The sequence below is a fragment of the Plasmopara halstedii genome, assembly GCF_900000015.1.
Source record: "Plasmopara halstedii genome assembly, contig: Scaffold_3120, whole genome shotgun sequence".
NCBI classification, from domain to species: domain Eukaryota; phylum Oomycota; class Peronosporomycetes; order Peronosporales; family Peronosporaceae; genus Plasmopara; species Plasmopara halstedii.
The window spans coordinates 2,068,279-2,082,368 of NW_020190023.1; the positions used below are offsets into that span (position 1 = coordinate 2,068,279).

General features: G+C 44.9%; 4 protein-coding genes across 4 annotated transcripts; 3 read left to right on the forward strand and 1 right to left on the reverse strand.

The window, feature by feature from the left end:
- Positions 1 to 375: 375 nt before the first annotated feature.
- Positions 376 to 580, forward strand: PHALS_07977 (uncharacterized protein; the record flags this gene model as incomplete). Its single annotated transcript, XM_024721532.1, has 2 exons — positions 376 to 530; positions 571 to 580. The coding sequence occupies 2 exons, from the start codon at positions 376 to 378 to the stop codon at positions 578 to 580; spliced, it is 165 nt and encodes a 54-aa protein (XP_024586622.1).
- Positions 581 to 3,467: 2,887 nt separating this feature from the next.
- PHALS_07978 (nucleolar protein nop56) lies at positions 3,468 to 5,137 on the forward strand (the record flags this gene model as incomplete). The annotated part of the gene is made up of 2 exons (XM_024721533.1): positions 3,468 to 3,470; positions 3,593 to 5,137. The coding sequence occupies 2 exons, from the start codon at positions 3,468 to 3,470 to the stop codon at positions 5,135 to 5,137; spliced, it is 1,548 nt and encodes a 515-aa protein (XP_024586623.1).
- On the forward strand, positions 5,136 to 7,235 carry PHALS_15265 (uncharacterized protein). Its single transcript, XM_036407276.1, has one exon. The coding sequence runs from the start codon at positions 6,888 to 6,890 to the stop codon at positions 7,161 to 7,163; it is 276 nt and encodes a 91-aa protein (XP_036263514.1). The 5' UTR covers positions 5,136 to 6,887; the 3' UTR covers positions 7,164 to 7,235.
- PHALS_07979 (p-type atpase (p-atpase) superfamily) lies at positions 7,234 to 13,227 on the reverse strand (the record flags this gene model as incomplete). The annotated part of the gene is made up of 11 exons (XM_024721536.1): positions 7,234 to 7,254; positions 7,313 to 7,333; positions 7,410 to 8,011; positions 8,085 to 8,141; positions 8,207 to 8,348; positions 8,412 to 8,477; positions 8,548 to 8,640; positions 8,698 to 8,819; positions 8,878 to 9,022; positions 9,088 to 9,108; positions 9,187 to 13,227. 11 exons carry the CDS (start codon positions 13,225 to 13,227, stop codon positions 7,234 to 7,236), a joined length of 5,331 nt encoding a protein of 1,776 aa, XP_024586625.1.
- Positions 13,228 to 14,090: the final 863 nt, after the last annotated feature.

Here is a 14,090-nt window from a genome sequence, read left to right on the forward strand (position 1 = left end):
TCGGAGTAGTTGGCGTTGGAATGACTGCTAGTGCTACCAAGTGCAACGGGGATTGCCCGTCCATGTACACACTTTTCTGAGGATGGCTTAGGTCAACTAACCCGCCTCACCGCGTGCTGCTCGCTTTGCGCAGGCCGTTGACTTCCGTAGAGAGGAGGAAAGGTGAAGTGACATTTATTCTTATAACCAACAGGTTTTGAGCCTCCCTAACCTGACAAGAACTTCCAGTTCTGATACGATGGAACTGAAAGGGGGTATACAACTATACAGGGTGTAAGATTGATGTGAGAAGCACAAATTATGTGCTCCACGCAACATGTATAATGGAACCTGACCTATGCACACCACGCCGCTGATGTGATTATCCTAGCCAATATGATGCTGTCAAACGCGGATCGTGATTCGCATCAATTGCCGCTGGCAAACATGCTGGCGAAATACTTTGTCTGGAAACAGTTTGACTCTAACTTGTCCGAAGACATATGTGTCTACAGCTGGTTAAGGCGCAAGCAATTAAGCACAGCTCGCAGGTGCTCAGTAACAATGCCTACGATCAATTGACGGCGATAGACAGCTATAACGTTAAAATAGATCTGTGCGCGTGTACAATGTGACTCAAATAAATGTATGGACGGTCCCACATCGCTGGCACATTAGGTATCCCCGTAGCAGAATAGTCCCGGAGCTTTCCACCGATCGTGCTCAATGCTGTATAGAAAAACACTATCGCGCAAGATTCGCTGATAGATAATACCGTACACCATTGCTCATCCTCGCGCGGCCTCCAAGCAAGAATTTTTGCCAGCTTGACGCCCTACTGTGCCTTCTGGAGTGTGACCAATTTATAGCAATTCAGCTCCTCTAATCCAGTGGAAGATTACTTCTATTCAGATCCGAATAAATCACCTTACGCAAAAGCGACATTACTGTGGGTGACGCTTGTTCTCCCATAGCCATTACCTGTTACTCTTGAACATGTATCACCAGCACTTTTTTATAGCCAGTGAACGTCTCAAGACGAGTATAAATATTCTGAATCGTTGACCAATAATTGCGCTATCCTACGGGGCCTACTAGAGACAGAAGCTCGTTTAGCTCTCTTACTGTAACCAGGATCGCTCATTAATCACATCAGATTCCGAACTCACCGACGACTCAGACTCCGTCTTTGGACTGACATCAAGCGCTACCAGATGCAGCGGGGGTGTCGTACACCTCGCACAGAGAAAGCCTTGATTTTTAAATTTTGCGTTAGCTAACTCATTCTGGTACATCTAGGTGTCGAACCGAGAGCCTCCCGATTAACAAACATTTTGTTTGATCTAGTTTCAAAAGTGACTTTTTGGCAAGCGATATCTCTCTGCTTTCGGAATATTTATTCTGTGAGGCGAAATGTCGCAGCAGTATGATACGGTCTCCAGAGCAATCTGCTGAGACGAATATTTTCATATGTGAGCTGAGGTTTTGAAGATTCTTTTGAATGAAGCCAAAATGAGCTACTGGATGTCTCACTTTCAAAGCACTTTTATGAACAAGTAGAGACGGCCTGGTGCCACGGTGTCCAGCAAACCCAGTGGGAGTCGGCGATTGCAAGTCGTGAGTGAAAGGCCCCAGACGTTATTTAGTCAACTAAAGAATGGCTCATTCTTGTCACGGTGTGACCGTTCAGCTGATTGAGCAACACCGCGTGACATGCATACCTTGCACAGCATCTTAGCTTCAACAATTTGTGGCATTTAAGGACCAATTATTCTGTAACATGCCAATGAACTTACATAGGAAATAGTCGCTCAACGTCGTTGACACATTCTTCCAACCAAGCGAGTTAAATAAGAAAATCATTACTTTTCAGCGTCAAAAAGGCTCACTACATGTGGCAAAACACATAGGTTTATAACAAGCGGAATGTGGCCATCAATCTGGCGCAAATGCCAATCAGCATAATCGGATGTACTGTGTAGAGGACTCTGGGCATTGGGGACGACTGCCCCAAAGTGGGAACTGTATAAATGACACTGTATGTCGCAAGTGTATGTACCGCGTAGCTTGGCATACCGTCTTTTTCTAATCCATGCCACTTACCAAGGGAGGATGAATTTAACGAACTAAGTCTAAAGTCCGAATTCCTGGAGTCAAAATGGCGGCAGACCTATTTTGGTGACGGTCTCCTTTTATGGACATTTTTGGGCAGGTGTGGCTTTCACGGAGATCTTTGTGTCGGCGCAAACTCTAACAGGAGAGGGGCGGGTGTAGCATGGAATGCATAGTACAACGGCCGTTTCACAAGAGCGGGTTGAAGTGAGGGAGGTGCGCGCTATCTCAGCGTCACAATTGATGCACCTTTTACTGAAGGTCAATGTGACTTTGTGCTTGCAGATGAGCGAATTGAGCTAATTATGTCAAATTCTACGACATACACGATCAGAGCGCGGGCTACACAGCAACTATTCCCTCAGGACTGCTTTGTCGAAATCGTATGTACGCGACAAATGCGGATCACAATGACTTCGTTTGTCTGAATCGTGAGTTTGGTTTAACGTCGAAAAGCAGCCCGTCGCACTTTATGAAGCTGTTAGTCCAGTGGCTTCACACGGAGAGACGCTGATTGCAACTTTCATGTCGGCCTTCTGCTTTCACGAGACTGTATATTTTTGGAGTCGCTAATCGCCAAATAGCAAGTCTTCCACCACGAGGGACATTCATTTCGCCAGCCTCCACTCTTACGCAATCGATGCGGATCGATTACACCGTGGCGCTTCGCTTACGCCAACACATGGATCAGCGCACAACTCGTATACGATTGCCATGTTTTTCAATTCACTGGATCATCTTTTGTTCCGCCACATCGGGATGGCGTTGTGGAACTGCACGGTAATCACCAGTCTCAGATCGACGAATGAAGTGGTGGTGATAGTGATAGCCAAGCAAATTCTGTCACAACAATGAGCAGATTTTAAGCGGGAACGGACTTATTCCAAGAAGTTTGTTAATAAAACGATATGTTGAGCTCAATTTTAGCTAGCAAATTTAGTTCAGCAAAAATAAATCAATGCGTTCGGCAATTCGCGTTCCAGAGACGGCTATCGAATTCACCCCAAGTGCGTCACTTAAAGCGGACTGAACAAGTCGAAACTTTCGCGGTGTTAGTGCACGAAAATCCGCTGCAGTTAGCATGACGTGAAATGGCTTAGTAAAGGGGCTTGCTTCGAGATGATGAATCGAATGGAAAAGTACGAACATTCATGCGAAAACAGACATGCTAGCTCGCAATGAATGATAAACATTGCGTCGCTTCTCATACTATATATATTATGTATGTCATGAAAATTGGGGGTATTTTTTACTGTAATTGCACCTGTAACATAATAACCAATGAAAAGGTAGGCTGACCTGGCTGGCTAGCAACCACTGAAAAGAAGAGCAAGCGCCACCATTTAACCCAGTCGGAAAAACAGCTCAGGCTAATTATGGTGCGTCAGGACCGTAGCTCGTAATATGCGCTGTTGACGTAAATTGCGTGCGCAAACTGTTCGAATGAGCCCCTTAGATATCCGCGTTTAACTTGTTTAACATTTTTTGCTTTGAATGACAGGGTGCCAACAACTTTGTGCTGTTTGAATCGGCCTCTGGCTATGCGATCTTTGAAGTAATAGAAAACGAGGAAATTGGCAGCCTCTTGACTGAAGTGCAAGCATCGGTAGCAGATATTTCATCATTCGGTCGCATTGTGAAGCTCAAGGCTTTTCAGCCGTTCACGTCGGCCGAGAACGCTCTCGAGAACATAAATAACATTTCAGAGGGTCTGCTGAGCGATGACTTAAAAAACTTCCTTGAGATGAACCTGCCCAAAGTAAAGGCTAGTAAAAAGGGTAAATTTACTCTTGGCGTGCAGGATAAGAGCTTGGCCCAGGCAATCTCAGACGAGCTTAGCGTCTCGTGCAACACGAGCGAGACCACACTCGAGATCGTCCGCGGTGTGCGCATGCACTTTGACACTTTTGTAAAGGAGCTGGCACAAGGTAACCTTGCCAAGGCTCAACTTGGTCTTGGTCACTCGTACTCACGTGCCAAGGTCAAATTTAACGTAAACCGTGCCGACAACATGATTATCCAGGCTATCGCGCTGCTTGACCAAATGGACAAGGACATTAACACATTTGCCATGCGTGTACGTGAGTGGTATTCGTGGCACTTTCCTGAGTTGGTTAAAATTGTCAACGACAATTACGTATACGCGCGTTGCGCCTCATTCATCAAGAATCGGAACTCGCTGAGTGAGGACTCACTTGAAGAACTTGCAAAGATCGTCCTCGATGAGGACAAAGCGCAGCAGATATTGCATGCCTCTCGCTCCTCTATGGGTATGGACATGTCAGAGATCGATATGATCAATATCGATAATTTTACTTCTCGTCTCGTTAATCTTGCCGAGTATCGCCGTCAGCTGCACCAATATCTAGTTTCCAAGATGTCAACTGTAGCCCCGAATCTTGCCTCACTAATCGGTGAGTCGGTGGGTGCTCGCCTTATCTCGCATGCTGGCTCGTTAACAAATCTGGCTAAATGCCCTGCTTCGACTGTGCAAATTCTTGGTGCTGAAAAGGCCTTATTTCGTGCTTTAAAAACTCGTGGAAACACTCCCAAATATGGTCTTCTATTTCACTCAACCTTTATCGGCCGTGCGGCTGCTAAGAACAAGGGTCGTATATCTCGCTATCTTGCAAACAAATGTGCAATTGCTTCGCGCATCGATTCTTTCATCGACGAGCCCACCACAAAATACGGGGACAAGATGCGCGAGCAAGTCGAGGAGCGGCTTTCATTTTACGAGAGTGGAGCGCCCCCCCGAAAAAATGCTGATGTGATGCAGGAGGTATCAGACGAGCTGAAAAAGGATGCGTTGATGATTGAAAAGAAGCCAAAGAAGAACAAGAAATCAAAAAAACGTCCACTCGAGGACGAAGATTTAGAAGTGGAGGAAAAGCAGGAACCTTCAGAAAGAAAGTCAAAGAAGGCGAAGAAAAATAAAAAACAGAATCAGGCTGAAGAAGAAAAGGAAGCTGCAGTAGCTCCTGCTGTTGACACGGACAAGAAGAAGAAAAAGAAGCACAAGAAGAAAGCCAAACTAGCGGAGTAGAGCTCAATCCTTTCGGCAGAAGTACACGCTTGTTGCTCTATATCATAGTACCGTTTGGCCTGTTGTACAGCTCAATCACGCTTTGTGCGCATCTATTTGCAATTCCACAATGTTTTCACTGGTGGTGTTAATAGTACGTACATCAATTAAGAACTATAGTGCCGTACGGTAAACCTGCAGTACTAAATAGAACTTAAAAGACTCAGCTCAAAGAGTTAATGGCATTCTCGATTCTGTCGAATGCAGTAGAAATGGGAAGGTAGGTTTATGAAAAGCCCGAACGATATGTGAAAGCATAGTTGAGGTTATCATATAAGCCATTCGACGAGGTAAGAAACTCGAATGGTCCAATATTAGTAAGTTGCTCGCTATGAGATGAATATGAAGTATAAGAATGACAAGGTACTACTATCTGATAACTCTCGCGTTGATTTAGCTCTTTATGTTTCGAGCGCGGCAATTCGTGATTCCGGCAGTAGAAAAGCAATTTGAAATGTTACAATGCTCGCGAAAGCCAAAACAACATTTATATCGTGACGCTTGTTTGCGAGCTCAATCAAAGATAGATTTACTCTTGCTTTTGTGCCATTAATCCCAGAAATGAGATCGATAAAATAGCTAGAACCAATTTTTACCGTAGACAACTTCTGAAGCGCATGTTAGTTGGCAAATTACACAATGCCGTCCAAAACTAATAGTGCGCTTCAGTCGGCAGAATTTCTTAACACAGCATCAAAATCATAACAACTTCGGCCGACTTGTACCACACATTTCACATACACTGCCCCTATGATGTCCGAGATGAATGGTCTTATACTTTCTCGCGAAAAGTTCTTGAGTAAGCGCTCGCTACCAAAGCGCGTTACACACATATCGACTTGTAATCTTAGCTTTCCTTCCGATGACATGTCGAACGACTATCATTCATCTCATAATTTCCGCGTTAGTGGTGACTTGAATTTGCATGGGCGAATGTTTCGCATTGTAGATTGTTATGCCTTTTCTCGAAGTTTTACTCTAAGGCGCTGGGCGAGCCGATGGGATTTGCTCAAGTGTATTTAAACGACTCAAGTTCCAAAATGAACGATCAAGGTTCGACGGCGTGTACACACAAGAACAATCGGTGCCAGCAAAGTAGAAGCTGCACGTAAATTTCACGACCTGAGCCGAAAGGTGCTGAGATTTTTCGCTTCTTGATGATCACCCGCTGTATCCTGAAACTAGAAACTTTATTTTTCATTACTATCTGTAGTGATTGTTACCGTGAGCTTGGTCGGGGCAAGTTTAGTGTTTTGCTATCACGCAGAAGATTGACCAAAGAGCCAGAATCTGATTTATGACATCAAGATGCAATTGAAGAAAAGAGTCACTTCATCACGGAACGAGATTTACACTCTGGTGGCGGACTGAATGTTTTCTCCAGGCGAACTGTTGCTCGAAGACTACGATGCATTTACGCGCGAATATTACCTTATGGCGTCACCCAGATAAAGCTCAATCCACCATTGCCTGATGCTCTAAAAGCGACGGCTTAGTGGTAGCAATTTCGTGCTACGCGAGAGCCGCAAGCTTCTCTTGTTTCGAATAGCTGAGGCTTGAGGGGATACTCTGCGAACTACATCGAAAATTGGGGAAGCAAATTTTTACGCATTGAGCTGTTGTTGTTTGTCTAAATCACTGTGGGGGACTCCTTTTGACGAAATCGCTATTCATCGTGTAAATGTCAAACCATTAAAAAGTGTCATATCCTATGCAGAACTACCTTTTGGCAAGATTGAATCAGCAGCAGATAATAACTAAATTTGGAATGCGACGCAGCGCGATTTGTTCGCATACGACAACTATTCGCATTTCTTTTGCGCACTTGCGAGAAAGCTACAAAGAAAAATACGGAGATGTTACAGGCTCTCTAATCCGAAAGTTGATCGAGATTTCTAAGTTAAGACAGCTCTTGACCTCTATCAGACTAATTTGCGACTATAACCTGCTTTCTGACCCGATAGGTGTTGTAGAGATCAATCAGTGACGTTGTCAAGTCAGAAATTGATGCGCTCGCATCCACCAACCGTGCGATTTTAAATTTCAGATAACGATCATCAGTCTGCTAGCCAAGAATGCTGCATCTCACTGCCGTCAGTATTCGTTTGTGGAATCAGCCCAACTAGGCTGGGGCACCTGAAATGTTTGCCCATCAAGCTTGATACCAGGACACGTGAGTGCAGAATAGTTACAATATAATTTGTACAAATTGTATGATAAGACAGCACATTACCTGGTACTCTAGGGCGTGCAGCCAGATTTTGGAGCAGTGTAGCTGTGTCTCATTAAATGCTTCAGCTTCGCCAACGTAGCACCACGTACAAGTCCGTTTCATAAATTCTAATTCACTTTCATCTTCTCTTCGAGGAGTCGAAAAATCTATGAGGTCTTTTGGTGGAAAGTTGACTTTACTGCGCCTAGCAGCTGCAATTTGTTTGATACGTTCTGCATTCTCACCAAAGTGTAGCTCTCCTCCATAGCAAGGGTCATTGGCAATTGGAAATCCAATCAGCTGCAAATGCAAACGGATCTGATGCGTTCTTCCAGTTACCGGCTTGCACTTCAAAAGACTAGTATACTTGTCCGCACGCACAAGCCACACTAGTGTCTCCGATGATTTTCCTGCTTTGTGGCACTCCCAGACACCGTCCCGGGCTGACAGACAGCGGAGCGGGCAGCTGATAAGGATAGTATTGGCCTCTGGAAACGTAATGACGCTAGCCAGACAATTTTCTTTAGCCTGATTTATTAGTTTGTCTTGATCATTTGAATCGAAGATGTCTGGAAATTTTCCACGCACTCGCGCCAGGTATGTCTTGGAAGCCTTGCGATCAGCTGTGATCAGTGCAGCACAACGTAAAATGCTTTATATTGTCCACAGTTAACAGATCTAGTGTGCAGATCATACCGATTATTGTAGATAACGCTTTCGCCTTGGTCGCATTTTTTGCCAAGAGCACAACACCTAAGTCATGAGAAATGTGCACTTAAGTGGTACACATTTTTATTAATCTACGTTCAAGTCAGTACCGGATGTGAGCCGATCGAGCCGATGAACAATATTCAACCGAGGAAGATCTGGTCGAGAGGCTTGCAAGATAGTATGTAACGAGTTGTGTCGATAGGCTCCACACGGATGGGTGGGCATCGATGAAGGCTTTGACACAACAATCTAGTCGCAAAGTCGCTGTCAATAAAGCAGTGTGACAAATTTATCGCAGGAGCCAATACGTACAAGATCATCGTCCTCATAATACACCGAGACGTCCTCACCAGACACAGGTGGCTCGTGACGATGAGCCTAATTAATTCCATCAATAGTATTGTAAGCAGCACAACCAAATACTGTCGCTTAAGGCATGAAAAGTGACCATATGCATGATTAAGTCCCCATTTTTGATAATAGTGTTAGCCGGCACGATCTTGTGATTCACTAAAATTCGTCCCGAGGCAATCGCAAATTTCTACGTCAGTAAGAAAAAGTTAAAGTCAAACGAATTTGCATACTATATAGACCTCACGTAATATTCCGGTGAGTTGGCCCCAAATTCCTTGGTGAAAATTTCTAGCAGCTCGCGATCAAACCATCGCGCTTTGGCATGAGTCCGGAACTCATACACGTACGGCTCAACCATGCGATAGCCTGCAGCAATAATAAAATTATAATCATATCTACAAATGTCGTTAAATTTGGATGTAACCATTGGCAAATATATATTTTGGCGACTCAGCCTGACGGCGGTCGCCGCTGTTGGCTTCACGCTTCGACTTTTTCTTGGCTTGACGGTTGGCCAGGTCGAGCTCCCTCCTTTGGAGCTTTCTGATTTCCATTTTTAAATTTAAATCCTATCCATAAAAAATCCAATTATTTTTTAACATCTCAATGAATATTACGAAATGTATTACTTTACAATATGCTGAACACGTTTTGTCTATTCCAACGTGCTAGAGGCCAGCAGCGGCGTCGTAACTGTAGGCTTTTTGAAAAGAAGCGACTTTGTGTCATCCACGCTAAAATCTTGGGGGAGAGCTGGAGGAGCATAATACCGAAGCAGGAGTGAGGACGTGACAACCGATAAGGACGAAATGGCCATGGCACCACCAGCGAACATAGGCGGAATGCTGAAGCCGTAGGGAAACAGTACACCTGCAGCGAGCGGGATTAACAAACAGTTGTAGCCAAGCGCCCACACGTAATTCAAACGTATGCGATTGAAAATCGTTCGGGACAAGTCAAGTGCTGTTATGACATCGAACAAATTGGCCTTCATGAGGACCATGCCAGCTGTCTCGACTGCAATCTCAGTACCGCCTCCAATTGCGATACCCAAATCCGCTTGTGCAAGAGCTGGTGAATCGTTAATACCATCTCCTACCATGGCAACAATGCAACCAGTACTTTGGAGTTGTTTCACTTTGGATGCCTTCTGAGAAGGAACTACTTCAGCCATTACGTTGCGACGACTGATCCCGAGCTGATCAGCGATGGTGAAGGCAGTGCGAGCGTTATCCCCAGTAACCATCCAGATTTTTAAACCCATTTCTTTCAGCTTCTTAAGCGTACGAATCGACTCTTTGCGAGGAGCATCTGCTACACCAAAGACTGCGCTGAGCTCGCCATCGACTCCCATATATATCGAGGTTTTTCCAGCATTTTGAAAAGTAACCGTTGCCTGCTGGAGCACAATACTCGATAAACGCTTCATGCCGTTATCTTCCATCCACTCTCTATTACCAATGACGATCTTATGCTCACCAACAATGCATGCAATTCCTCGCCCAGAAACTCCGCTAAAATCTGTGGGTTGGTCAAGTGATGGCGAAATAAATTTTGCATACTCAATGATCGCCTTACTCAGAGGGTGCTCGCTGCCAAGTTCAGCCGACCCAGCAAGAATAATGAGCTCTTCTGTGCTCACCTTCTTAGTAAGCACCACTACATCCGTCACCACAGGTTTTCCAACAGTTAAAGTTCCTGTCTTGTCAAACAAGATCGTGTCGACATTATGCGCAGCCTGCAGCGGCTCTCCACCCTTAATCAATACACCATGTTCTGCTCCAACCCCGGTCCCAACCATGACAGCAGTAGGCGTAGCCAATCCTAGCGCACACGGGCAGGCCACAACAAGTGTAGCAATACCGAAGTTGAATGCAAACACAAATGTGCTGTCAGTCACAGGAATCCAGCTTTTAGGAATCATATTCAAGATGCAGAGAAGGTACCAAATTGTAAATGTAAAAAAAGAGAGCCCTAGCACTGCTGGGACGAAAATGGAGGCAACGTAGTCTGCATAGGCTTGAATTGGCGCTTTTGACGTCTGCGCGGCCTCTACAAGACAAATGATTTGGCTTAAGGCCGTGTCGTTGTCCACACCAGTAACCCTCAAATGAAATAAACCATCGACATTCATTGTCGCTCCAAGCACCCGATCATCTAAAACTTTCTTAATTATTTTTGATTCACCCGTAAGCATCGACTCGTCGATCCAACCTTCGCCGTAAACAATGACACCATCGGCAGGAATTGCCGTACCACGTACAACCTTTAAAATGTCTCCACGCTGAACCAATTCAATCGGGACAGTCTTCTCATCCTGGATTCGTCTCCCATCAGCACTGTAAATCAAAAGTGTAGCGGATTTAACCTGTAGCTCCATTAGCTTGCTCAGTGCTTCTGACGTCTTCCCTTTCGCAATTGATTCCAAGAACTTGCCCAGAATTACAAACGAAATTAGCATCGACGATGTCATAAACATGTCCGCATTTGCAACACTTGACTCTGTCAGTAAACATGCGCGAAGAATGCTGAACAGACCGTAAAAGTAAGAGGCATTAGAGCCCATTGACACCAGAAACGACATGCCTAGCACCCGATTTTTCAATCCCTTCCAAGCATCGGTATGAAATCGACGCGCAGAATAAAATTGAACAGGCGTGGCCAAAATCGCTACGATTGATGTCTGCCACGAAATTCCAGGAAAAATGCTTAGGGCCAATTTGCGCTCAATAGGTGCAATGTTGCTAAACACCATCATAACAGTGAGAATCGGGAATGTAAAGAGTATGGCAACAAAAAAGTCAACTCGATAGCGTTTAATCTCTTTGGCACGTTGATCTCCTAGAGCCTTCTGCGCTTCGGATTTCGATACATAGGCCGCATCATATCCAATTTCTTCAATGGTATCAATAAGCGTTCGGACTCCAATAACATCTTTATGAAAGCGAATTGTTGCCTTTTCTGTCGCGAAATTGACGGTGGCAGATAAAACCCCGTTCTTCTGCTTAAGTGCATTTTCAACCGAATTCGAGCACGAGGTACACGTCATTCCACCAACTATAAGCGTCGCCTCACCGATTTCTCTTTCGTTAGAGTTGATCGATATCGCAATGTCGGCTGATGCATCAGTTGAATGCACATCTGCCTCAGAATGTAGAATCACTTTATTCTTCACAGTCGTCTCCAATGCGCCTGGCACTCCAGCTGTAGGGTTGACAAATTGGGCTTGAATTTTAGATTTAGCTCTCGTTATAGCTAGCATCAAAGCTTCGTCATTAAATTGTTTATCCGGATCGACTTCAACAATAGCAGTTTGAGTGGCAAAGTCCACGTTTGCAGACATGATGCCGTCTATCTCGCAGAAAGCCTCTCGAACTTTGCGAACACTGTCTTTTGTATTGTTCATACCCTCGATCTTCAGCCGCACAGTGCTTGGACTGGGCGACGGAACGTACACCGCTGCATTGTAAGTTACGCCTACGTTGCGAATGACTGCAATGAGGTCATTCTCCGCTAAAGAGCTGCCGGCTTCGAGCTGAACGCTCGCACGGTTAAGCGAACACTCCACCACCGCGCTCTCTACACCCGTCAAAGTACACAATGCTCTCTCAATTTTACGCGCACATTTTTTTGAACTACTCATGCCTTTTATTGTCAAAAAAACTGTACGCGGCCCACTCGTTGGCTTTGCAACAACAGCCGAAAAATTTTGGCCGGCAGAATGCACGACTTCAATCAATTCATATTCTGTCACGTGGCTCCCCGTTTCCAGGAAAATAGTAGCACGCCTCGTGTCAAAATTAACTTTGGCATTGATAACTCCGGGTGCACTGTTAAGGGCGTCCTGCACTTTCCTGGCGCAATTCTTCGCACAGCGCATCCCATATATTGTAAGAAATATCACACGGGAATCGCCGTCGTTATTAAAAAGCTTATAGCGTGATGCATTAAACGCACTGCCAGCACTTCGCACCACCTCAATCAGGTCTTCTTCCGTCAACTTACTCTCCGGTTTAAGAATAACTGTAGCCCGCTGATTGTCAAGATCAACTGTTGCATCAATTACTTCGTCAGTACTATGCAGTGCTGTCTCGATTGTAGCTGCGCAGATCTCTTTGTTTCTCATGCCGCTGACATTTAATAAAATCGCTCCTGGTAGTGAGCTTGCGCGTGCCTTCCCCTTAGCAATTGATGCACTAAAGCGCGGATTAGCTGCGTGAATGTATTTGATAAGATCTACTTCTGTCGCAGTGCAACCTTTGGCTAGTGCCACTTCGGCAGTCATGGACTTCGAGTCGACGTGAATGTGTAACACGCCAGGAATCTGCTCCAGCGCACGAATCACTTGCCACCCACAATTTGTCATGCAGCGCATACCATCTACGTGCAGACGTACAATGCGTTCACGATGCTGCCATACGGGGTAAGCTACGAAGTTATTAAGAGTAGCGCGTTGCACCACATCAGCTAGTGCTATTTCCGTTGCTTCGTCTACATGGTGTGAAAGCTCAATCCTTGCAAGCCTGTCCATAAGATCCAGCTGCACGTTACGCACACCCAAGGCGCTGTCTTTGAGCGTCTTCTCAATTTTGGCAGCAGCGTCTTGGCAATCATCCCCAAGTCCCGGCACCACAAGAAACACAACGCAATCCACATCCCTGCAACGATGGGAAGACGTTACACTGGGAACATCCTCTGCTGCTGGCACGCAGGTACCATCCTCGACACTACGAACAAGTGGTAGCAGCTCTTCGTGGTTCTCGGTTACTACCATTTTGGATAATGATATGTATTGGTAGGAAGCCGTATTTTATTATATTTGAGTTGGCTGCGGGTCTAAAAACCACCGACTCGTGAAACTTCCACATATGAATTCGTTATGATTAGGCAAATTGCGCTTCCTTGACAGCATATTCTGTCTTGTCAGCAGTAACAAATCGATTATCACCCCCTGATGTCTTATCAAAGTGACGCTTCGGCGTTAATAGTAACTTTGGTGCTATTTTCTTAGACAGATTTCTAGATGGAGCAAAGTTTAAAGGTACTGAGTGGAAGAGCATCGTGAGAAACGTAGCTTAGATCAAGGTTTATTAATAACAAAGCGAAGCTCAGATAAAAATTACTAATTCAAGCTTTCAATTTAAACGTATCACCCAATGTTCAAACTGAGCAGTTGCCTTGTTGTACCAAGGCACCTAGATTTAAAAGAGCTTACGACTGCACGAGTCCATGTTGAAAAACGTATGAAAAATTTGTTTATAAGGTCCGTTCGCGAATATTTTGAATTTTAGTTATGTTTTCTCAAACAAGGTGCGTATCCAGACCAGCCAGTCTGCAGCGGGGCTGCCGTAGCTTTGCGCTTTGAGGGAGCGTAACTTAGGTCACCGACCTTTCGTTCTATACTTAGAACAAGTACGAGTTTAGCGAATCACAATCCGCTGACTCCAAAAGTAATTATTGCCTTAATACAAGGCTAACAAACTCTTCCGTTTAAAATTTAAAACTGACTGTATTTATTTTTATCTGCGGCAAAGCCGCCTGTTTTACATGGATAGATTTTCCTAAATATATAGTAAAAGCTAAATACATGCATAACTACTGGCTACCCAGCCACATACCGTATTCTTGTTTGGGTGC